Raw genomic sequence first — 25,086 nt, 5'->3', positions numbered from 1 at the left:
TAAATTACAAACCACAAAGAACAGCTAATCACCAGAATTGATAACAGTTTCATGAAACACTTGAATGTTAAACGTATAAAAAAGCACACATTGGGATTTACTTGGAATTCCAAAGTAGTTACAGCAATAAAGTTGAAGATGAAATTATTCCACTCTTTGTTTCTGCAAGAATTTGGGGGCGTATATTACCTCATTACATCCTATTAATCCTCCTTTTAAATAAGGTAGTAATATCCCAGTTCTATAGAGGAAGGACTTTGAACTAAAGAGAAACAACTCCTCCAGGAACAAAGAGCATTTGGTTACAGACGTAGGATTTGCAAGCTCGAGAAAGTTTTCGTATGCCAAATTAATCTAGTTAATTATTGGAGCTGTACTGCCCTGAGTTCATAACTACTGCATCTTCCTTTTCTTTCTCCTTTCAGTTCAGTTCAGCTGGTCAGTCGTGTTCGACTCTATGGGACCCCATGAACTGCAGCATGCCAAGCCTCCCTGTCCGTCACCAACTCCCAGAGTTTACCCAAAATCATGTCCACTGAGTCGGTGATGCCATCCAACCATCTCATCCTCTGTTGTCCCTTTCTCCTCCTGCCTTCAATCTTTCCCAGCATCAGGGTCTTTTCAAATGAGTCTGCTCTTTGCATCAGGTGGCCAAAGTATTGGAGTTTCAGCTTCAACATCAGTCCTTCTAATGAACACCCAGGACTGATTTCCTTTAGGATGGACTGGTTGGATCTCCTTGCAGTCCAAGGGACTCTCAAGAGTCTTTTCCAAGACCACAGTTCAGAAGCATCAATTCTTCTGTGCTCAGCTTTCTTTCTTTCTTTTTTTTTTTTAATTTTATTTTAATTTATTTTTTTAATTTTTAATTTTTTTAAATTTTATTTTATTTTTAAAACTTTACAATATTGTATTAATTTTGCCAAATATCAAAATGAATCTGCCACAGGTATACCCGCATTCCCCATCCTGAACCCTCCACCCTCCTCCATCCCCTCCCCTCCCTCTGGGTCGTCCCAGTGCACCAGCCCCAAGCCTCCAGTACCATGCATCGAAGCTGGACTTGTGACTCGTTTCATACATGATATTATACATGTTTCAATGCTATTCTCCCAAATCTCCCCACCCTCTCCCTCTCCCACAAAGTCCATAAGACTGATCTATACATCAGTGTCTCTTTTGCTGTCTCGTACACAGGGTTATTGTTAAAGTCCAACTCGCACATCCATACATGACTACTGGAAAAACCATAACCTTGACTAGACGGACCTATGTTGAGAAAGTAATGTCTCTGCTTTTTAATATGCTAAGTTGGTCTAACTGTCTTTCCAAGGAGTAAGTGTCTTTTAATTTCTTGGCTGCAATCACCATCTGCAGTGATTTTGGAGCCTCAAAATATAAAGTCAGTCACTGTTTTCCCATCTATTTGCCATGAAGCGATTGGACTGGATGCCATGATCTTAGTTTTCTGAATGTTGAGCTTTAAGCCAACTTTTTCACTCTCCACTTTCACTTTCATAAGAGACTTTATAGTTCTTCACTTTCTGCCATAAAGGTGGTGTCATCTGCATATCTGAGGTTATTGATATTTCTCCCGGCAATCTTGATTCCAGCTTGTGCTTCATCCAGCCCAGTCTTTCTCATTATGTACTCTGCATATAAGTTAAATCAGCAGGGTGAAAATATACCTTTACTTTCTCCTTTACTACATGCTAAATAAAAGTTTACAGAACTTAGAAACTTGAAATGTATATGACAATTGAAGTTTTAATATCACCTCTGACATTGTCTGAAATGATCTAAGAATTTGGTAGTTGTTTTTCATATCAGTGTTAAAATATTATGTATCACATTTTCAATACATAGCTTTCACCAACTGATTTCTGAATATAAAGAAAAGAGATCTAAAACTTCTCCTGAAAATAGCAACCCAGGTACATCATCTGAAACTGAATTACTCTCAGTGATTCTATCATAGATAAAGTAGGAATGAGGAAGTTTCAATAATGAAAGAACTATGAAAAAAGTAGTGTAAATTGCATGTGTATTTTATTTTTTAATTAATGTCTTTATACTCTAGTATTCAGAATTCTTTAAGAAGTTAATTATAGGTGAATTAACATCAAATACAATATTGTCTGAAAAGAAATCCATCTCTTTAATATGGTCCCTAAAGTCCTATATTAGATCTTTGTGTAAATCAGAAAAAAAAATTAATTGAGTATGATGTATACTTCATCTATAGTCATAGAACAGCAGATTGGACGTCTTATGAAAGTGAACTTTCATTTTGAGAAATGGTTTGCATTTAGCGAATGATGGCTCAGACGGGAAAGCATCTGTCTACAATGCAGGAGACCCGGGTTCGATCCCTGGGTCAGGACGATCCCCTGGAGAAGGAAATGGCAATCCACTCCAGTACTATCGCCTGGAAAATCCCATGGACGGAGGAGCCTGGTGGGCTACAGTCCATGGGGTCGCAAAGAGTTGGACACAACTGAGTGACTTCACTTTCACTTTCAGTTTCACTGTGTAGTGATTAGTCTCACTAAAATAGTTACCGTCATTAAAACTGGGAACTTGAATAATCCCTTCCTGGTAGGATAAGAAATGATAAACAATAACTGCAAAGCTGAGGCAGTGTGCAGCATAGTAGTGAGAGATTATTTCTGAAAGATACCTACCAATTGTACAGAAGGCAGAAAAGCAATGCCTGGTTGAGAACCAGTTATTTTGCCTATTGTACCAAGCAGGTCTAGATTACCAACTTCATTCCTTACAGATCCAGAGAGAGTGAGATAGGTTGACTTCATTAGGATCAGATATTTTCTTTTGTGTGTTGGACAATTGTCATGAGAGTATAGTTTTGTAAGAACATGATGTTCTCTTGCCATCAGTTAAAAGATTATCATAATAGATATTCAAATAGAACAACTTGGGACTCTGCAGGTTCTAATAAAAGCACGAAAATACTTTGTATTAACAAAAACAGCATTAGGTCCACTGGATGTGGCATCTAGCACATTGTACAGGGTATCCAAGGGTACCTTTAACTGAGTAGACCTCTATCTAATCAAAGGGGGCTTCCCAGGTGGCTCAGTAATAAAGAATCTACCCGCCAATGCAGGAGATACGGCTTGATCCCTGTGTCGGAAGATCCCCTGGAGAAGAAACTGGCAACCCACTCCCATACTCTTGCCTGGGAAATCCCATGGACAGAAGGGCCTGGTGAGCTGTAGTCCATGGGATCACAAGAGTCAGACACGATTTGGTGACTGAACAACAAAAACATCTATCAAAGAACTGTAGGTTGGTTTATTACATTAGTCAGAGGAGATACAGAGATGACAGTGTCTTGGTCTTCAATACGCTCAGAATACAGTCTTTCTCTGGTTAATTTCTGTATTTTTCTAAAGAAAATTTTCAAAGAAGACATGCTTATTTATTTGTTCATTTGTTCACTAAACAGATACATTTCGAGTGTCTTTTATGCACTAAGCATTGTTCTGATGTCACAGGGTGAAAACATTTAAAAATCACTGCCCCTGCTCTCCTTGCTCAAGCTTGCAGTGCTCCTCTCCCCGTGGCGTCACTGTATGTGACTCATCCCTCCAGCATCAGATCATGACGACCCCTGGGAAGTGTTGTCCAACAGCACCAGAGACCATGGTTCCCTCCATACTTCCCTCCCTCCCCTTGTTCATCAGCTTAGGATGTGATGATGTACACCTTCCAAGCTGAAAAAGCATGATTTCTATAAACATTTGCCATATAATGGGAAGGACTGATATAATGATATCCCTCACTAGTACATAGCACTCTTTGGACCATCCTGATCTGTGTGGTCCAGATACTCTTGAGCAATGGAAGGAGATAGTCTCAAGTGATTCTTTTTAAACATGTTAGTATGTATGTGTATGTATATATATATATACATACACACACATACACACACATAGAAGCTGAACTTTTAAAAAATGTTTTTTAAAAGTTTTAAAACTTTCCTTATATATATATATATGGAAATATATATATATATTTTTATATATATTGCTTTTTTTCTTTAATAGTGGATGAGAGTTCTGAAGAGGACTCTTCAAGGAGGTAGGATTTTATGGATGTTTTAAATTATATGTTTAAGGGAACATGGAGAAGAGAAACTAATAGTTGTTCAGTGTTCTACTCTGGGTTAGACACTGCATTATGTGCTTAACATTTTTGACCTCATAGAGTCATCACAGCAGCTTTGTAAAGTAGCTGTGTCCTACTTTTACTTAATTAGGCAACTGTGGTTTCAGGAGGTTAATGAATTGACCCTGGTTAAAATGAGCTGACCTGTGATTTGACAATTGGCCTTCCTGGCTCCCACATCCACTCCCATGGCCCTCAGCAGAGACTGAGTAGTACCTATGTAGCATATAAGTTAAAGATATAAATTAGTTCTTTAACTTGTGTACATTTTAAGTTTCGACATTGTGGGAAAACTCCCTGTTCTCCCTTAAAGGAGAGAAGTGGTGCCATGTCATTAAGTGGTATCCCTGCAGACGGACTAAGACTCCCATTTTGGACAGACTCAGATTGGTCTCTGAACCTTGAACAGACAATGGAGAAGGAAAAGCCTATTCTTCCGCTTTGTTTTAAGTCATCAGGTTTATTCCAGTTTGGGCAAACAAGAACTATTTCAATCCATCAATTGGATTTTCAGTTCAGCTATTAGAAATTTTAGTGAAAAATTATTTTTAGGCTCTGCTGATACATTGGCTGTCAATCTCTGTTATGGAAACTAAGAATGAGTGTTAACTAGATATTTCATAGGTTGGGAGAGATGGATGCAAAAATAGGTAATGAAAAACTTTTTTAGAGACTTCCCTGGGGGTACAGTGGTTAGATGGTTAATAAGACAGTGTGTGTCCAATACTTGGTCAGAGAAGCTAAGATCTCACATGACCCAGGGTCAGACAGCCAAAACATAAAATAGAAGCACCATTGGAACTAATTCAGCAAAGATTTTAAAAGTGGTCCACATCAAGAAATCTTTAAAAGTTAAAAAAAAAAAAAACTGTTTTAAAACATGCCAAATTTTATTCATGTCAAGAAAGTTCATGTAATATATAGACAAACTTTCACTTTTTTTTTCTTTTGTTCAAGGACATGAGCTCATTCATTTTTATTGTATGCTTTTACTTTAAAGGTTTCCCAACAAACCTGATGTTGATTTGGGGCCTACATCAAATGATGAAGTCTTAGATTTTAATACCAAAGTAAAGTGTTCTGTTGTGAAATTAGTTTTTCTGTTCTGAAATTAGTTTCATGTAGTATTTACTCTTATGATTAGATAGTGGAAGTGACAAATAGATTCAAGGGATTAGATCTGATAAACAGAGTGCCTGAAGAACTATGGATGGAGATTCGTGACATTGTATAAGAGGCAGTTATCAAGACCATCCCCAAGAAAAAGAAAAACAAAAAGGCAAAATGGTTGTCTGAGGAGGTCTTCCAAATACCTGAGGAAAGAAAAGAAGCAAAAGGCAAAGGAGAAATGGAAAGATATACCCATTTAAATGCAGAGTTCCAAAGAATAGCAAAGAGAGATAAGAAAGTCTTTCTCACATGTATACCTGTGGCGGATTCATTTTGATATTTGGCAAAACTAATACAATTATGTAAAGTTTTAAAATAAAATAAAATTAAAAAAAAAAAAGAAAGTCTTTCTCAGCGATGAATGCAAAGAAATGGGGGAACAATAGAATAGGAAAGGCTAGAGATCTCTTGAAGAAAATCAGAGGTACCATGGGAACATTTCATGCAAAGACAGACACCATAAAGGATGAAATGGTATGGACCTAAGAGAAGCAGAAGATATTAAGATGAGGTGGCAAGAATACACAGAAGTCTACAAAAAAGATCTTTATGATCCAGATAACCAGGATGGTGTGATCAGTCACCTAGAGCCAAACATCCTGGAATGCGAAGTAGGCCTTAAGTTTCCCCACAATGTCGAAACTTAAAATGTACACAAGTCAAAGAACTAATTTATATCTTTAACTTATATGCTACATGGGTACTTCTCAGTCTCTGCTGAGGGCCATGGGAGTGGACATGGGAGCCAGGAAGGCCAATTGTCAAATCACAGGTCAGCTCATTTTAACCAGGGTCAATCATTAACCTCCTGAAACCACAGTTGCCTAATTAAGTAAAAGTAGGACACAGCTACTTTACAAAGCTGCTGTGATGACTGTATGAGGTCACAAATGTTAAGCACATAATACAGTGTCTAACCCAGAGTAGAACACTCAAGAACCATTAGTTTCCCTTCTCCATGTTCCATTAGTTAGACATATAATTAAAAACATTCATAAAATCCTACCTCCTTGAAGAGTCCTCTTCAGAACTCTCATCCACTATTAAAGAAAAAAGCAAGATACATTTTAAATCAAGGGAAGAAAAATACAGACTATTAAAAACTCAAGACTGAGGCTTTGTTGAAAAGTATTCCTTTCAAACCACACCTGGAAGCCACACTAGAGGAAGGGAACAGTGGTTGTACTATACTTGTAGGCCACTAATGCCTAAGAACCACTCCTCCGCTTTATAATCATCAAATGCAAAAAAAAAAAAAAAAAAAAAAACAGAAAAGAACTGCTGTTTACAATGACCATAATCCTAACCAAACTCCAGGAGACTGATAGAAAATTATACTATACCATTAATACAATAAGTACTATAAGCTGACAATAGCACGCTTAAACAGCACAATATTTCTGGATTTCTATTGCCTGGAGCACTGAACAGAGACTATAGGTGTCTTGCTGGGACATGACTACTTCTCTGGCTCTTCAGTTCACAATGAAAACACCCTATCACAGGGTAGCTTGGTCAAAGGCACTGAACCTCAGAGCAAGGTAAAACATTGGAAACAAAAGTCTTCTCTTCTGGCCTTCTTACCAAAGGCAAGAGAAGTATGAAAGATGTAATGATTCAAGGTTTAGAAAGGATAATCTCTTGAAAGGCAGGTGGGGGAGAGCAAACGGGTAAAGGGGCTCAATTCAGTGATGAGAATGGGGACTAGACTTGTAGTGGTGAGCATGAAGTAGGGTTGAACTTTTTAAAAAAGTTCTATATATATATATATATATATATATATATATATGGAACTTCTTTAAAAACTTGTTAAAAACTTTTTTAAAAAGTTCAGCTTCTCTGTGTGTGTCAGCATATATATATATAACTTTTTTAAAAGTTCAGCTTCTGTTTGTGTATATGTACATATGTGTGTGTATACACACACACACACACACACACACACACAATAACATGTTTAAAAAGAATCACTTGAGACTATCTCCTTCCATTGCTCAAGAGTATCTGGACCACACAGATCAGGATGGTCCAAAGAGTGCTATGTACTAGTGAGGGATATCATTATATCAGTCCTTCCCATTATATGGCAAATGTTTATAGAAATCATGCTTTTTCAGCTTGGAAGGTGTACATCATCACATCCTAAGCTGATGAACAAGGGGAGGGAGGGAAGTATGGAGGGAACCATGGTCTCTGGTGCTGTTGGACAACACTTCCCAGGGGTCGTCATGATCTGATGCTGGAGGGATGAGTCACATACAGTGACGCCACAGGGAGAGGAGCACTGCAAGCTTGAGCAAGGAGAGCAGGGGCAGTGATTTTTAAATGTTTTCACCCTGTGACATCAGAACAATGCTTAGTGCATAAAAGACACTCGAAATGTATCTGTTTAGTGAACAAATGAACAAATAAATAAGCATGTCTTCTTTGAAAATTTTCTTTAGAAAAATACAGAAATTAACCAGAGAAAGACTGTATTCTGAGCGTATTGAAGACCAAGACACTGTCATCTCTGTATCTCCTCTGACTAATGTAATAAACCAACCTACAGTTCTTTGATAGATGTTTTTGTTGTTCAGTCACCAAATCGTGTCTGACTCTTGTGATCCCATGGACTACAGCTCACCAGGCCCTTCTGTCCATGGGATTTCCCAGGCAAGAGTATGGGAGTGGGTTGCCAGTTTCTTCTCCAGGGGATCTTCCGACACAGGGATCAAGCCGTATCTCCTGCATTGGCGGGTAGATTCTTTATTACTGAGCCACCTGGGAAGCCCCCTTTGATTAGATAGAGGTCTACTCAGTTAAAGGTACCCTTGGATACCCTGTACAATGTGCTAGATGCCACATCCAGTGGACCTAATGCTGTTTTTGTTAATACAAAGTATTTTCGTGCTTTTATTAGAACCTGCAGAGTCCCAAGTTGTTCTATTTGAATATCTATTATGATAATCTTTTAACTGATGGCAAGAGAACATCATGTTCTTACAAAACTATACTCTCATGACAATTGTCCAACACACAAAAGAAAATATCTGATCCTAATGAAGTCAACCTATCTCACTCTCTCTGGATCTGTAAGGAATGAAGTTGGTAATCTAGACCTGCTTGGTACAATAGGCAAAATAACTGGTTCTCAACCAGGCATTGCTTTTCTGCCTTCTGTACAATTGGTAGGTATCTTTCAGAAATAATCTCTCACTACTATGCTGCACACTGCCTCAGCTTTGCAGTTATTGTTTATCATTTCTTATCCTACCAGGAAGGGATTATTCAAGTTCCCAGTTTTAATGATGGTAACTATTTTAGTGAGACTAATCACTACACAGTGAAACTGAAAGTGAAAGTGAAGTCACTCAGTTGTGTCCAACTCTTTGCGACCCCATGGACTGTAGCCCACCAGGCTCCTCCGTCCATGGGATTTTCTAGGCGATAGTACTGGAGTGGATTGCCATTTCCTTCTCCAGGGGATCGTCCTGACCCAGGGATCAAACCCGGGTCTCCTGCATTGTAGACAGATGCTTTCCCGTCTGAGCCATCATTCGCTAAATGCAAACCATTTCTCAAAATGAAAGTTCACTTTCATAAGACGTCCAATCTGCTGTTCTATGACTATAGATGAAGTATACATCATACTCAATTAATTTTTTTTTCTGATTTACACAAAGATCTAATATAGGACTTTAGGGACCATATTAAAGAGATGGATTTCTTTTCAGACAATATTGTATTTGATGTTAATTCACCTATAATTAACTTCTTAAAGAATTCTGAATACTAGAGTATAAAGATATTAATTAAAAAATAAAATACACATGCAATTTACACTACTTTTTTTTATAGTTCTTTCATTATTGAAGCTTCCTCATTCCTATTTTATTTATGGTAGAATCACTGAGAGTAATTCAGTATCAGATGACATACCTGGGTTTGTTTTATCAGGAGAAGTTTTAGATCTCTTTTCTTTATATTCAGGAATCAGTTGGCAAAAGCTATGTATTAAAAATGCGATAAATAATATTTTAACACTGATATGAAAAACAACTACCAAATTCTTAGATCATTTCAGACAATGTCAGAGGTGATATTAAAACTTCAATTGTCATATACATTTCAAGTTTCTAAGTTCTGTAAACTTTTATTTAGCATGTAGTAAAGGAGAAAGTAAAGGTATATTTTCACCCTGCTGATTTAACTTATATGCAGAGTACATAATGAGAAAGACTGGGCTGGATGAAGCACAAGCTGGATTCAAGATTGCCGGGAGAAATATCAATAACCTCAGATATGCAGATGACACCACCCTTATGGCAGAAAGTGAAGAAGAACAAAAAAGCCTCTTGATGAAAGTGAAAGAAGAGAGTGAAAAAGTTGGCTTAAAGCTCAACATTCAGAAAACTAAGATCATGGCATCCGGTCCCATCACTTCATGGCAAATAGATGGGGAAACAGTGACTAACTTTGTTTTTTGTGGGCTCCAAAATCACTGCAGATGGTGATTGCAGCCAAGAAATTAAAAGACACTTACTCCTTGGAAAGACAGTTAGACCAACTTAGCATATTAAAAAGCAGAGACATTACTTTCTCAACATAGGTCCGTCTAGTCAAGGTTATGGTTTTTCCAGTAGTCATGTATGAATGTGAAAGTTGGACTATAAAGAAAGCTGAGCACAGAAGAATTGATGCTTCTGAACTGTGGTCTTGGAAAAGACTCTTGAGAGTCCCTTGGACTGCAAGGAGATCCAACCAGTCCATCCTAAAGGAAATCAGTCCTGGGTGTTCATTAGAAGGACTGATGTTGAAGCTGAAACTCCAATATTTTAGCCACCTGATGCGAAGAGCTGACTCACTTGAAAAGACCCTGATGCTGGGAAAGATTGAAGGCAGGAGGAGAAGGGGACAACAGAGGATGAGATGGTTGGATGGCATCACCGACTCAATGGAAATCATTTTGGGTAAACTCTGGGAGTTGGTGACGGACAGGGAGGCTTGGCGTGCTGCCGTCCATGGCGTCCCAAAGAGTCGAACATGACTGAGCAATTGAACTGAACTGCAAGGAGAAAGAAAAGGAAGATGAAGTAGTCATGAACTCAGGGCAGTACAACTCCAATAATTAACTAGACTTAGCTTAGCATTGGAGAAGGCGATGGCACCCCACTCTAGTACTCTTGCCTGGAAAATCCCATGGATGGAGGAGCCTGGTAGGCTGCAGTCCATGGGGTCTCTAGGAGTCGGACGCGACTGAGCAACTTCACTTTCACTTTCCACTTTCATGCATTGGAGAAGGAAACGGCAACCCACTCCAGTGTTCTTGCCTGGAGAATCCCAGGGACAGGGGAGCCTGGTGGGCTGCCGTCTATGGGGTTGCACAGAGTAAGACAGGACTGAACCGACTTAGCAGCAGCAGTTTAAAAAATGCTTTGCAAGTATTTTGTAAATAAAGTTAGTTGAGATATACCTTGTCCCTGGCTTCTATATTGGCGTCGCAGGAAAGCAGCTTTGCTGCGAGTGATATATTCTGGCAAAAGACAGCGTTGTGGAGAGTGGTGTTCCCACAGACGTCCATGACATTTGGGTCGGCACCATGCTCCAGCAGAAGAGTCTCATGAGGCTTGGCTTTCTATGGCCTGTCTGTGATGCACCAAGAAACAGAGTGTAAATTCTACGAATTCAAAGTAAACAGTCCACAAGCTTTACTGGTTTGCTATATCTAAATGAGATGAATTCACTTTTAGTCTCAGTAGTTAAATCACATCCACCTCGTGTGGACGCAGCTCGCTGCCCCATACCTTCATCAGTGCTGTCCTGTTTTCATTGTCACAGAGGTTAAGCAGGCATTTTCTCTCCCGGAGCAGAGTGACCACCGCTGAATGGCCATTGGCACAGTCCAAGTGGAGGGCAGTCCTATGAAAGCAAGAGGAGTTTTCAGGAAACTCTAGTGTTACTGTTTCAAAACAAACAATTGTTCCTGTGATTGAAAACATTCAATAGCATGCTATTCCTATTGCTCTAAAACAAATATTTTGTTTCCTTATGGAGAAATAACATTATATATTAGCATTAGCTCTTCTTAATACAGTAATGAAAGAACAATTTACTTGAATAGAATGACCATGACCTTGAGATTCAGCTCAACTTGGGTTTGAATTTGACTTTCACTCTGTCACTTAGCTGTCGCTCAGCCTCTCTGTGCCTCAATTTCCTCATCAACAAAATAGAGAGAGAGAAGTAGTTCTCTCACAGGACAGCACTGCCATGCTTAAATGAGATCCATCCATGCAAAGAGTTTAGAATGGTTCCTGGCACAGGTAACAGCTCAGTAACTGTTAGGTAATATAATTATTGCTGCTGCTGCTGCTCCTGCTAAGTCACGTCAGTCGTGTCCGACTCTGTGCGACCCCATAGACGGCAGCCCACCAGGCTCCCCCGTCCCTGGGATTCTCTAGGCAAGAGTTCTGGAGTGGGGTGCCATTGCCTTCTCCGATTTTACAAGGACAACCTCTCAATGAAGTCAAAGGATATCATACCACATGTTGCAGATACATTTTGAGGATTAGAGACAACACTGTGCTTCAGTGATTCTAATACCTTCATTTTCTGACATTTTAACATCTCTGACATTGGAATGAAATTTATAATGCACAATGTCTGTACAGCTATAATTGGTAGCATTTTTGTTTGCTCATTTCTCATTTTTCCCATTGATCTAATTACCATAAAGTCTTTTTGTCTAAGGTTGCTTCTTTTTAATTAAAATATAAATGCTGCATATTACATATTATTATATATTACAGGTACACAACATAGTGATTCACAATTTTTATAGGTCATACTTCATTTTAAGTTATTATATGATATTTGCTATATTCCCCATGTACAATACATCCCAGTAGCTTGCAGGATTTTAGGTGCCCCACCAGGTATCGAACCCTGGGCCCACAGAACTGAGTTTTAACCACTGGATGACCAAGGAACTCCCTAGACTCCCTTGACTTCTGAAAAGGCTGAAAGTTGTCAGAAAATATCAATCCTCAAATTAAAAAAAATCTAAAAAAAAATTGAAAGTGAGAAATAATTTTTATCTCTGCCACATTCCTATTAGTGTCAAAAAGACAAGGCCTGTTTGCTAATCCAACTTGCCTATAGACAGCTTGATCTACAGAGAGTTTTAAAATTTTTGTGTTGTTAAAATGTTAAATCAACATCCAGATTTCTTTTCTTTTGTGTGTGTGTGTGTGCCGAAATCCAGGAAACTCCAGAATTCTTACTTTTGAAATCATTCTTAGAAAGGTCTTTGGGGTGGGAGGGAGGCTCACAAGGAAGGGGATATATGTATACTTACAACTGATTTATGATGTTATACAGCAGAAAACAACACAACATTGTAAAGCAATTATTCTCCAATTTAAAAAAAATAAGGTTAAGAAACAGTAGAAATAGAAAAAACAGAAGGTCTCTGTCAGCAGATAAAAAATGTATAAATAGGAATCTGAGTTTTATTCTGGTACTTTTCTCACTGTGCATATTTGAAATGTTTGATCCATACTCTATCTGAAACTTTTTGGTGAGATAAAAATTGAGTTACTTTATCTTTTAACAGGTTATTTCTCCACCATCTACACACAGTTTATCATTTCTAACAGAAAAGGTCATCATTTTCAAGTTCTAAAGTTTTACATTCATTTGGGTGTTTGGGCATTCTGGTCCATTCATGTATCTATCTTTTCAGTTGTTAGTAAATGAACACTTTGTGGGCACTTATAGCACATTTTGATATCTACAAGGGCAAATCTTCCTCTACTATACAAAGCTTTTAATTTCATCACAACAATTAAAGACAGCATATGTAACCCAAAATTTTTAAAACCATGAAATGTTGATTTGCTTTAAATATAGAAAGACCATACATCCTAAGAAAATGTCTTCCTATTCAAGGACACAGCCAGCTTCCTACTCCAAAGCTGTCTTCTAAGGTCCTTCAGCAAAGAACACATATACCTAAGGGTACACTGATATAAAATGGATATTGAATTGTATCTGAAGAATTTTTAATCCAGAAGTTGATTTGGCATGGGAATTATTTTGCTCACTATGCAGTTTTCTGTAATATATAACCTTACGGTATGAAAAATATATATATTTAAAATATTGACAACATCAGAAATCTGTCCACTGCCATGATCCACAGTAGGTGATCCCTGAAGAAGTGTTTCATAAATCACATGAGAAAAAATGTGAGAGCCAGAAAGTTCAGAAGATTTCTTGAAGGCTATATAACTTAGGAGCTTTTACTCATGAGTACATCATGCTAACCCATGCAAATAAAAAGTAGAAGGAAGAAAGGAAAAACAGATGCTATTCATGTTTCATTTCATTTCTGTGATTACCAACATTCAGTTAAATGACTTCAAAACTATTAGTAAAGCTCTATAAGGGGAGTTATAAGTGGGTCCAAAACCAGCTAAGGCTTTTTGCTGCCTATAAAGTCTTCGGGGTGCTGGATCCCAGGAAGGTATCCAGGAGCCTTGGAAGGGAAACTCATAGGCGGGATCTCTTCCAGGCCCTTCCACGCCACTTACCTGTTCATCTTCTCCCTGTCGTTCAGGCCATTTTCCCCAAACAACAGAGCATGCTGCACTTTGGCTACATTGCCCAAAATGGCAGCTTTGTGGATCTTTCTGAGGTCTTTATCTCGGATGCAGTACCCGGGCTGGAAGTTGATTCCATGACCTCTGTCTTTCATGGGTTGATGGAGGAGCCAAAGGGCGGCACACCCTTCTTACTCCCAAAGCCAAATATCTTCTTCATCACAGAGCCTATGGACTCCAAACACACCTCACCTCTCCCTCAGCCCTTCACAGTCCCCTAAACCCAACACGAGCACTACAGGTAAGCCAGAGCCGTCCCGCCACAAACTCCCAGATGAGAAGCTCAATAGTTTGGAATCTTTCATCGCAGAATGATCGTTGCTAAGCAACATCTCTAAACACATTGCCCATGAGCACAGAGCCCTGGCGTGCCAGCCCAGTGCTCATATGCAAGAACTGTAAGTTTATTTCCTGAACGAAACAAACAATATCAATAAACCTTTACCTAAACTCAGAAGGAAACTGAAATACAGAAATGAAAGTGACATTATAACTGTTTAACTGTCAAAACAACTATAGTATCCAAAGCAATCTACAGATTCAGTGCAATTTCTATCAAATTACCAATGGCATTTTTCACACAACTAGAACAAAAAATTTTACAGTGTGTATGGAAACAAAAGACCCCAAATAGACAAAGCGATCTTGAGAAAGAAAAGCAAGAGCCGACAGAATAAGGTACCCTGACTGCAGACTATTCTGCAAGCTTCAGTAATCAAAACAAAGTACTACCACAAAAAAGAAATATATTGAATGATCAATGGAACAAGACAGAAAGTCCAGAGAGAAACCTACTTACCTGTGGTCAATTAATCTAGGATAAAGGAGGCAAGACTATACAAAGAAGAAAAGACAGCCCCTTCAATGAGTGGTGCTGAGAAAACTCAACAGCTACATGTATAAGAAGGAAATTAGAACACTCCCTAACATCATACACAAAAATAAACTCAAAATGGATTAAGCACCTAAATATAAGACAGGTCCTGTAAAACTCAGAGGAGGATATAGGCAGAACACACTGTGACATAAATTACAGCAGGATCTTTTTTCATCCACCTCTTAGAGTAATGAAAATAAAAACAGAGATAAGCAAATGGGATATAATTAAAGGTAAAAGCTTTTGCACAGTGCAGGAAATCATAAACAAGACAGACGACAACCCACAGAATGGGAGACAATATTTGCAAATGATGCAATTGACAAGGGATTAATCTCCAACATATTCAAACAGATCAAAGAGCTCAATATCAAAAAACAAACAACCTGATCAAAAAATGAGTATAAGATCTAAGTATACATTTCTGTAAGGAACACCCACAGACGACCAAAAAGCACATGAGGGATGCTCAGAAAGGATGCTCCACATCACTATTCTAGAAATGCAGAGATACTATAATAAGGTATCATTTCATACCAATCAGAATAGCCACCATCAAAAAATATACAAACAATAAATGCTGGAGAGAGTGTAGAGAAAAGGGAATCCTACTCTGCTTATGGAATGCACCTAAGTACACCCAGTATAGAAAACTCTATAAAGGTTGCTATAAAAACTAAATATAGAGTTACCATATGATTCAGAAATCTCAGTCCTGGGCATATATCTGGTGAAAACCATAATTCAAAAAGGTACATGCACCCCAATGTTCACTGCAGAACTATGTACAATAGCCAAGACATTGAAGCAACCTAAATGTCCATCAACAGAAGAATGGATAAAGAAGATGCAGTACACACACACACACACACACACACACACACACACACCAATGAAAATGGAATATTAGCCATAAAAAGAAATAATAATGGCATTTGCAGAAACACAGATGGATCTTGAAATCACAATACTAAATGAGGTAACTCAGAGAAAAACAAGTATCACAGCACTTAAATGTGGAATTTAATAAAAATAAACTTATTTACACAACAGAAACCAACTCAAAAGATCTGAAAATCAAATTATGGTTATGACAGGGGAAACATGAGGGGAGGGACAAATTAGGAGACTGGAGTTAACATATATACACTATTTTCTAGTAGTCATGTATAGATATGAGAGTTGTACAATAAAGAAGTCTGACTGCCAAAGAATGCTTTTGAACTGTGGTGTTGGGAGTAGACTCTCAAGAGTCCTTGGACTGCAAGGAGATGAAACCAGTCAATCCTAAAGGAAATCAATCCTGAATATTCATTGGAAGGACTGATGTTGAGGCTGAAGCTCCAATACTTCAGCCACTTCATGTGAAGAGCTGACTCATCAGAAAAGACCCTTGTGCTGGGAAAGATGGAAGGCAGGAGGAGAAAGGCGACAACAGAGGACGAGAGGGTTGGATAGCATCAGCAACTCAATAGGCATGAATTTGAGCTAAACCCACAAGATAGTAGAGGACAGAGGAGGCTGGCGGGCTGCAGTCCATTGGTCACAGAGTTGGACACTACTGAGTGACTAACACTTTCACTTTGAATATGGAAAACTTAACAGTGCTGATTTTTAAATCACTTAAGTTAGCTGCAGAGAAAATACTTGGTATCAAAAGTACTTAGATGCTACTATTTAAAAGTAGTGTTAGTACTACTTAAAACTAGTAGTTTTAAAATACCATACAAATTTTCATCATACACACAAAAATATTTCCCTTTAATAAAGATTTTCTCATCATGTTTAATGAGAAACAACTAAAATGTCATGAAAACAGTCCAGGAGGGAAATTTTTACTATTTATCTTTCAGATCATATACTTTTTCTTCAAAATCTGTACATATTCTTGTGATGTTTTCAAAAGCAGGTCCTGAGACAGATTTGACCCATCTGTAGCTCCTAGAGGAGACAATCCATAGGACTCAGATTCAAATTCAGCAGCAGCTGGAAAGAAAACAAGGATTACATTCTTTATCTAAAATACTTGAGTTAACTCAGTATTAATAAAAACAAAACAAAACCATGATCTATTTCTAAGTGCTCTGAAAAATGAAACATATCTATAAATGACAGAAAACAAAATACAAGATTACAATTATATAATCAACCCATGGTCCCACATATGGCTGAGTATCAGAGCTTCTGGCTTTCTCATTCTTCATTCATTTACTCAATAACTATCTGCTAAGGTGCTGTAACAAACACTGGAATTACAAGATGAAGATGATCCAGTCACCCTGAGACAGGATAATGCCATAAACTGTAAAAATAGATGAACAGACAATTTCCATACAGAGTCATAAATACTAAGACAGGTATACAAGATGGCACAAGGAACACTCAGAAGGGACAGCTGGCTTTGTGTCAATACTGCCAGCTTTTTGGTGAAGGTGCTATGGAAGTACTACCTGAAGGACAGGAAAAAGTACAAGAGTCAGAGGGGAGAAGCACGTACAAAGTCCAGAGGTGAGGAAACAAATCTGTGGGATCCTACACAGTCTGGCTGGTTAGATGCACAGCTAAGCAGCAGAATAAGGTAGTAAAGAGATAAGACCAACTACTTCGGAAGGACCCAAATTGATGCAAGTGTTTGGAGCTCTTCCTAAGGGCAAGAGATAAACTAGTGACAAAGTCAGTGACACATAAATTATAAAGTCACCCATCAAGTGACAGCTATGCAAACATAACTGCTTGAGTCTGGGTGTTCTTGCTTAACCACTACCAGACACTTGAGACATTGATGAACTCCATGCTTTCTGAGAATGGTGTCAGGGTGCAGATGGACAGTTCCACAGCAATGGCAGTAGTAGAGAAAGGATACAGCCAGAAATAAATAGAAATACATAGACCTTTTGAGATTTCTTTTAAACTATAGAACATGATGAATAAATGAGGAATAAGAATATTTTTCAATGTGACTGCTCATGCTTTCACATTTTTCATTAGCTATATATAAGAAAAAAAAAATAGCATAGCATCTGTTATCCAAACAATGGAAAGAGATGCCATTTATTGTTTACAGTGTATTTCAGAAATCAATATCTAAATTTAATTCATACATTTTGGCAACATACCTTCTCTTAGTTCTCTAGTTATACTCCTGTCCAACTCTTGTTGCATTTGAAATAAGTTAAATATTATTTATCTTTAAGTTAAGCAAGAGATAGTATCGTAGGAATGTTATACAGCTTACTAAATGTGACATTTAAATAATACTTTTAGAGACCAGACCTAACTTGAAGATTACTTAAGTAGAAAAATAATCACATAAATAAAAAAATGAATTCCTACTTATTCCGCTTATAAATAACAGAGAACATATATATAGAACGTTAATCTGATAAATGGAGGAGGAAATGGCAACCCACTCCAGTGTTCTTGCCTGGAGAATCCCAGGGACGGCAGGGCCTGGTGGGCTGCCGTCTATGGGGTCGCACAAAGTCGGACACGACTGAAGCGACTTAGCAGCAGCAGCAGCAATCTGATAAAAAGTACAATAAATATCAGTCTATAGAGTACACATAATTTCAAAGAATTAGAAAATGACCCATGATCCTAGGAATGACCCACAAGATTACTATCTTCTCCCCCTAACAGCTCCTGCCCTACATACATACTTCTGAGACCTTTATTTTGATTTCTAGGTGAGGATCCTGTTCAAATGGAGGAAGTAGTTTGAGTTGAATGTTATTAAGGAGAACACACCTGAAATTTTCTTTAAACTTTTCCATTTAACAAAAACACAGAAAGATGAGAAAATTATACACAAGAAAACAATGTGCCAGCAAGTTTTTATTCTAAAGATGTTTAGTGAGAAGGATTAACACATAACTGTTAGTTTCCAAACTATGTCCCATAGAAGGGGAAGGTCCCACAGGGGTCACTGCAGGGTTGAGGAACTGAGAAGTCACAAATGCAGGACCTCTGGCCACCCCTTTGGCTAAAAGGCTTTATACTTATCTCTTTTTTATATAATATGGTTCCACACACAAAAAAATTTTTAAAGAAACTTTGTTTTCTTTGAAAAAAAAAAAACAAAAATTTTTAAGGTATGAGAGTCATGATTTAGGCAAAGTTCATAATTCTACAAAAGAAGTAAGAAAGCCAATGACTTTCTTACTGAGTCCAGAGTCCTATGCCAGCTACTTCCTCAGATTAAGAAAAAAAAACACATAGATTTTTAACTATAATGCAGAGAAAATGAATATGTAAAACCTTCTTGCATAGTTCAATAATGCTTGTGGCATGACATGACATAGTAGCTTTCTAACTAAATCAAGTTTTAAAGGCAAGAACAAGAATAAACTATTGTCAAACTCCTATATGTAGTAGTCATTTGATATAGTTAATTTATTTTTTTTTATGATTTACATTTAATTTATACCTTTTTCCTATATTTATTAACACTGTTTTTCAAGGGCAACAGTTTTCTGCAAATGAAACTTCCACAATCTGTACTCTATTCACATCAATCATGTTCATTTCCATTGATCATCTCTTTTTCATTTTCTCAGGCTCTAATGGATTTTTTAAAACATTCTCCTCCAGATTATTAATTCAATTTTCCTGAACGATTAATGCTTTTCTTTATCACCTCAATTACGGATTTTAATTCTGCTATTGCTATTTTAGTTTCCTTGCAATAGTTCAATGCCTCTCCCAAGCCTTTTCTCATCTCTGCTGCTCTTTATATTTTCTCTGATTTCTTTTATCATATAGCATTCTCCCTGTATGACTTTCAGTTCCTGATGCTCTGTGACTATGTGGTTATATATCATATTGAAACATTTTCCACATTTTTTTCCATTTTTAATGGTAAATAATGGAAAGTAGTATGCCTTTCCACTGAAATATCAGAAAAACATTCTCTTTTCCAAGTGTGTGGAAATACAAGTGACTGTGATCATATTTTTATCTTTACTTATTGCCAAAGCACAATGCTAGCATTCTCAGTCATTCCCCTTCTTCAGTGTTTTGTGATCAAATACAATAAGAAAAAATCTAAAGCTAATGTTCTAAGACAATGAAGGTCAGGGGGTATAGTTAGGATGATGCTAGACTAAAGTGTAGTCTGGTTGAAGGAATGTTAAAGTTTTCTTGGTCAACCCTAAAAAATATGCCACATATTTTTGTTTAATTGTACTGGGGAAAATGTTCAGGTAAGACAAAGTGCCTAAGTGAACATATCTCTATCAATTTATTTTTAATTAAGTGAATTAATCTTCACTCTTTTAATAAGAAAATGTTGCCAAATATTCAAATGATTATCAAAATATCTACAGCATTTTAATAAATAGACCTGTTCAAATTAGTCACTGTGATTTTACTTGTCACACAAAATCTTTGTCTTCATGTGTTTTAAAATAAATTTTCCTGAAAAACCCAAAATATTATTGATAGAATTTTAAAAAGCTAGGCATATACACTAAAGTTTGCATTGCTTTTCCCAAACACACACACAAATAATTTTTTATTTTTATTTACTACCTTTTTTTTTTGACAGCTTTAATTTTTCAGCACTTTATTTTTTTTTATTTGATAAATTTAATGCCTTTTATTGCCATACCTCATTTTACTGTGCTTTGCTTTAGTGAACTTTATAGATACATGTTTTATATATATATATATATTATATATAGTTAATTTATAAACCATACATTAAAAAAAAAAAAAAAACACGACAGGGAACTTGAAGGAGAAAAGATTCAAGGTGAGGATTTATACTCCTACCCTCCTTACGAGAGGTGAGGAGATTTACCTAACTGATGTGATTGCTTGATTCCAAATCTCTACTTTGAAAAGATGTATGTGCCCACAGCACCATGGACTTGGGTGTGCAGTAGGCAGCCTGTGTCTGGGACGGGGGTCAAGCATTTGCTTCTTCTTCTTAGCCCTGCACGGGGAAGTGTCTGACTTGGGATGAAGTGTTCGGAGGTCCGCTGTGACTGCACAGCTAAAGCACGTCCTCCAGTTTCACAGCTCTCAAGTACTAAGACCCAATGTAGATGCAGTGCTGTGAAAGAAACCTTAATTGCTCTCCTACGATGATAAGAAGCCAAATGAGAAAACAGGTTGAGACTGCATTTAACAAGGGCTACTTTTCCGTGCATCACAAACATCAGGAAAACACCATTAAAACTATAAACCTGTGTGCACTGACTGAAATGGGTATTTTAATCACACTGATTGAACAGTGAAAACTGGTTGCAATTTAAAGACTCCCCATCATTGCTATCTTAGATACCATTCATCCAGGTGATGTCAAGATAGAGATAAAGTGAGCTTCATTTATAATGTTTAAAAGTTTGAATTAACTACAAATCTAGAAATATTCTACAAATGCTCAGCAAGATTTTTTTTTAATTTTAAATAAAAGTGCTATAGGTAAAATAGCAACTAAAGAAAATGACAAAAATGTCATTTTTGTAAGAAATGACAAAATTTATGTAAGAAAATGACAAAAAATGTTAAGCTAAAACTAGAAATTAATGTTTTGGTTTAGTATTGTAAGTTTATTTAATTCATAAAAAGGATTTATCTAGGATTCCTTTAAACAAAAAGTATCCATATGTGGTTAGTGTTTAGATGCCAGTGATTCACTTATGCTTAGAGGCAGAAAAACTTCGTTGGGTACAGCAGAGCTTGGAAATGATTATGAACCATTGCCAACTGAAATCAATTAGAAAGGAAGTGAAACATGTGAAAGAATACTTTTGGATACTAGGCAATAAGATTTCATTTCTAAAGTATAATTTAAATGCAGCTTTTCAAGGAATTTAATAATTTAGTATGTATCTATTATTAAAATCAAGAACTCTGGGACAAAAAAATCATAAAATTTCTGTCTCCTTTATTAGCACAGCTAATTATGACTTTTACTTAATGTGCATTAAGTCAAATAAACAACTCAGAAGTTTGCCAAATTAAAAACAAGAATCATTCATATCAGAATTCTGAAACCCAGTGGAGAAAATATAATAGAACTAACTTTGGTCAAGTAATTCTCCATGCTGTTATTCAGAGGGTGTGGAATTGAGGTAGGAAAACCTACGTTTGCTCTTGGAGTAAGATTTCCATTGAGCACTAAAGGATTATTGAAATTTCCAACACAAGGGGGCTTCAGGACTGGCCTCGTGCTTAGAGTGCCAAGTAAAGATTTGTTCTGATCTTTCTCCACCTCAAGTTTGGTGCTGATCACTGCCAGCCTGTCATGAGTCCTGGGGAAGATGGAAAACACCAACATAATGATTTGCATTTTTAAAGTTGCCATATAGTAAATGGAATTCCCAATAAACTGTTTGAACACTGAAAACACAGAGCAGACCTCCTGTAAACAATGATAGTTGTAACCTTATTCTAAAGAAGTACACATGTGTCTAGGGCTCTTCAAGTAACAAGACACAGTTGGGAGAGGAGAGAAAGGGCATCAGAGAGAAAGGGAGGTGGCCTCCCAGTCACATCTGCTGCCCTCTGGGACACACCTGCCTCTAGGAAACAGTTCAGGGATGAAGAAACACCCCATCCCACAAAGCTACTTTCAAGCATTTGCTTTCACCACACTTGTATACACGTTTCACTCACGACTTCTGAGAAATTAAGCTTTTGGCTCTGAGGAATCATCTAGATTCACAATCTAGAGGGGAGGACAAGAAAGTCAATGAGTGATTGAAAAGAGCTAAAACAGCCCCAGGAATAATTACAAGTATCCCCTGCTTTTTCACAGTTCCCTTTATGTTACTTCACTTCTAGGAAAGGCCTACGTCAGCATCTCTTTTTGATAATTTAAAAAAAAAATTTTTTTTTTGAAGATACTTTTTGATTTCATATAAAAAGGTTCAGTGTACATTTTACAGTGAGAGGCATCACGCTCCCCAAGCAGGGAGACTGGCCCGACTGAGCTCCTTCCCTGGGAGCCACACCCCACATCTCAGTGTCAAGTCACCACAACCCTGAACCCTATATGGGAGCACCTGTGCTTCACTTGTACATATTCATTTTAGGCTTCAAGTAGCAGAACGTGCCCTTGGGTACCTGCTTCTTTGCTGTATGCTGTTTTAGCTTATGAAAGGCTTCCTAGGAATGCTCTGCTTTCAGACAGTGGGAAAACTTGGACTAGGCACTGGGGGTGCCATCTGCCCTTTACATCCTCCACACCCCCAACCCTCAGTCAGGTCACCATCCTATTTCTAGACACTCTATGAAGTATCCTGTCTTTCACTCCTGTGTTAATTGCCCCCAGTTTCACAAGCATGCCTTTATGCAGTGCGCTGCTGCTGCTAAGTCACTTCCGTCATTTCCGACTCTGTGTGGTAAAACTCAAAAGGACCCAGTATTAATAGTTTGTCTTAGGGCGCCCTCTAGCAGTGACCATCTAGTTAGCTTTCACTTCCTACTAATCTTATGAACTGCGCTCTATAAAAATTAGGCTTTAGAAACAAATAAACGAACTAAATTTACTTTCTGTGATTCTGTGTTTTGACTTACTTGTCTAGTTTACCTTCCAATGACTTTCTAACTTCTAGTTCTACTAGGTAGAGTTGCTGATATTTTTCCAACTCTGCTGTATGAGAATCTTCTTGCAAAGTTTTCACCTTGGAGAGTTCAGATTCCAAGTCTTTAATTCTGAGTTCCATTTGACTTCTTATGGAACCATTATTCTCTTGTAACTGCTCTAAGTTCTCCCGAGAGCTGCTTGTTTCTAAGGCAAATTTAAAAAGATAACATTTTAAAAATAATCATTAACCTGGAAAATTATATTTTCTCCCTTTAGTTTTGAGTCAGTGATTCAGAAAGCAATTTTAAAGGTTAAAAAAAAAAAGAGCAGAGGAGGAGCTAAGATGGCGGAGGAGTAGGATGGGGAGAACACTTTCTCCCCCACAAATTCATCAAAAGAACATTTAAACGCTGAGTAAATTCCACAAAACAACTTCTGAAAGCCGGCAGAGGACATCGGGCACCCAGAAAAGCAACCCAAGTCTTCGAAAGGAGGTAGGGAAAAATATAAAAGACAAAAAAAGGGACAAAAGAGGGAGGGACGGAGTTCCGTCCCGGGAAGGGAGTCTTAAAAAGAGAAAAGTTTCCAAACACCAGGAAACCTTCTCACTGCCGAATCTGCGCCGAGCCTTGGAAGCACTGAGGGCAACATAAGAGGGAGGAAAAATAAATAATTAAAACCCGCACATTGCGAGCCCTACGGTAACTCCCCCAGTGGAGAAGCAGCGCAGACGCCTGCATACGCCATTAGCAAGCGGGGGCTGGGCAGGGAGGCGCGGCGCGGGCTGCATCGCAAGGATCTGGCCTGAATACCCCGAGCACTATCTGAGTGAAATAATTTGGGCTAACAAACCAGACTGTGGGATATCTACCACGCGAAAAGCCAGCCCTAACCTCTGACACCGCCAGGCCCGCGCATGGAATAAAGGACTGAACAGAGATAGCCGGAGGCAGACCATCCCCCTCCGGTGATAGGCAGCCAGAGCCGGAAGGGGACAATCGCAGCCCCAGAGAGACATTATCTATAAAACTGTAAGCAGGCTTCTTTGCTAACTAAAACTTCTTGGGGGTCTGGATGGTCAACATCTGCCTGAGAAGGTTTGCCGGTACACAACTAGATAACCGAGCAGCGGGGAGGTGATAAGTCGCAGCAATCGCGCGCACAAAACACCTCATCACCTGAGCTGCTCGGATCTGGGAAGGGCACAAAACGCAGGCCCAAATGAGAGTCTGCGCCACTGAGGACTACCCGAGTGCCTGAACCTGAGCGGCTTGGACCTGGGAAGGGCAGGCAGCCCAGGGTGGGCCGCGGATGGTTCGCGGAGGAGCAACCTAGAGCCTGAGCATCGTGGGCAGAGAGGCTACACGCGCCGTGAACTGGGGGCAGACCCAGTGTGACTGAGGCACTGCGAGCCCACGCCAGTGTTATTTGTTTGCAGCATCCCTCCCTACCTCCCCTCAGTGCGACTGAACAAGTGAGCCTATAAAAAAAAAAAAAATTTAAGTCCTCTATTATTCCTTTAATTTCCACTTTTATAACCGATTACTTTGCAAAAAAAAGAAGACCCTATTTTTTTTTAAAGCAAACTTCATATATATATATTTTTTAAATAATTTTTGACCTTTTTTTTCCCTTCTTTTCTTTAACATTGTATTTTTGAAATTCCA

At 38.1% G+C, this 25,086-nt stretch overlaps 1 protein-coding gene and 1 long non-coding RNA gene across 2 annotated transcripts in view; both read right to left on the bottom strand.

Moving 5' to 3' along the window:
- Positions 1-11,102: 11,102 nt before the first annotated feature.
- Positions 11,103-25,086, bottom strand: part of LOC147342666 (uncharacterized) — a 195,514-nt gene continuing 181,530 nt past the window's right edge. The window contains exon 6 of the mRNA XM_086384141.1: positions 11,103-11,262. Coding sequence (XP_086240267.1) covers positions 11,103-11,262 — 160 coding nt within the window. The remainder of the gene's footprint in view (positions 11,263-25,086) is intronic.
- LOC147342671 (uncharacterized) lies at positions 16,649-18,039 on the bottom strand. Its single transcript, XR_015157682.1, has 2 exons — positions 18,000-18,039; positions 16,649-16,869 (listed from the first exon to the last, which is right to left on the bottom strand). It is a non-coding gene; the product is annotated as an uncharacterized LOC147342671 (long non-coding RNA).

This window comes from Bos grunniens, chromosome 29 (assembly GCF_055505025.1).
Source record: "Bos grunniens cultivar Pamir isolate PY7600 chromosome 29, Bosgru_T2T1.0, whole genome shotgun sequence".
Lineage (NCBI taxonomy): Eukaryota > Metazoa > Chordata > Mammalia > Artiodactyla > Bovidae > Bos > Bos grunniens.
Note: the sequence above shows the minus strand (reverse complement) of the source record. Positions and strands in the feature narration are given on the sequence as shown.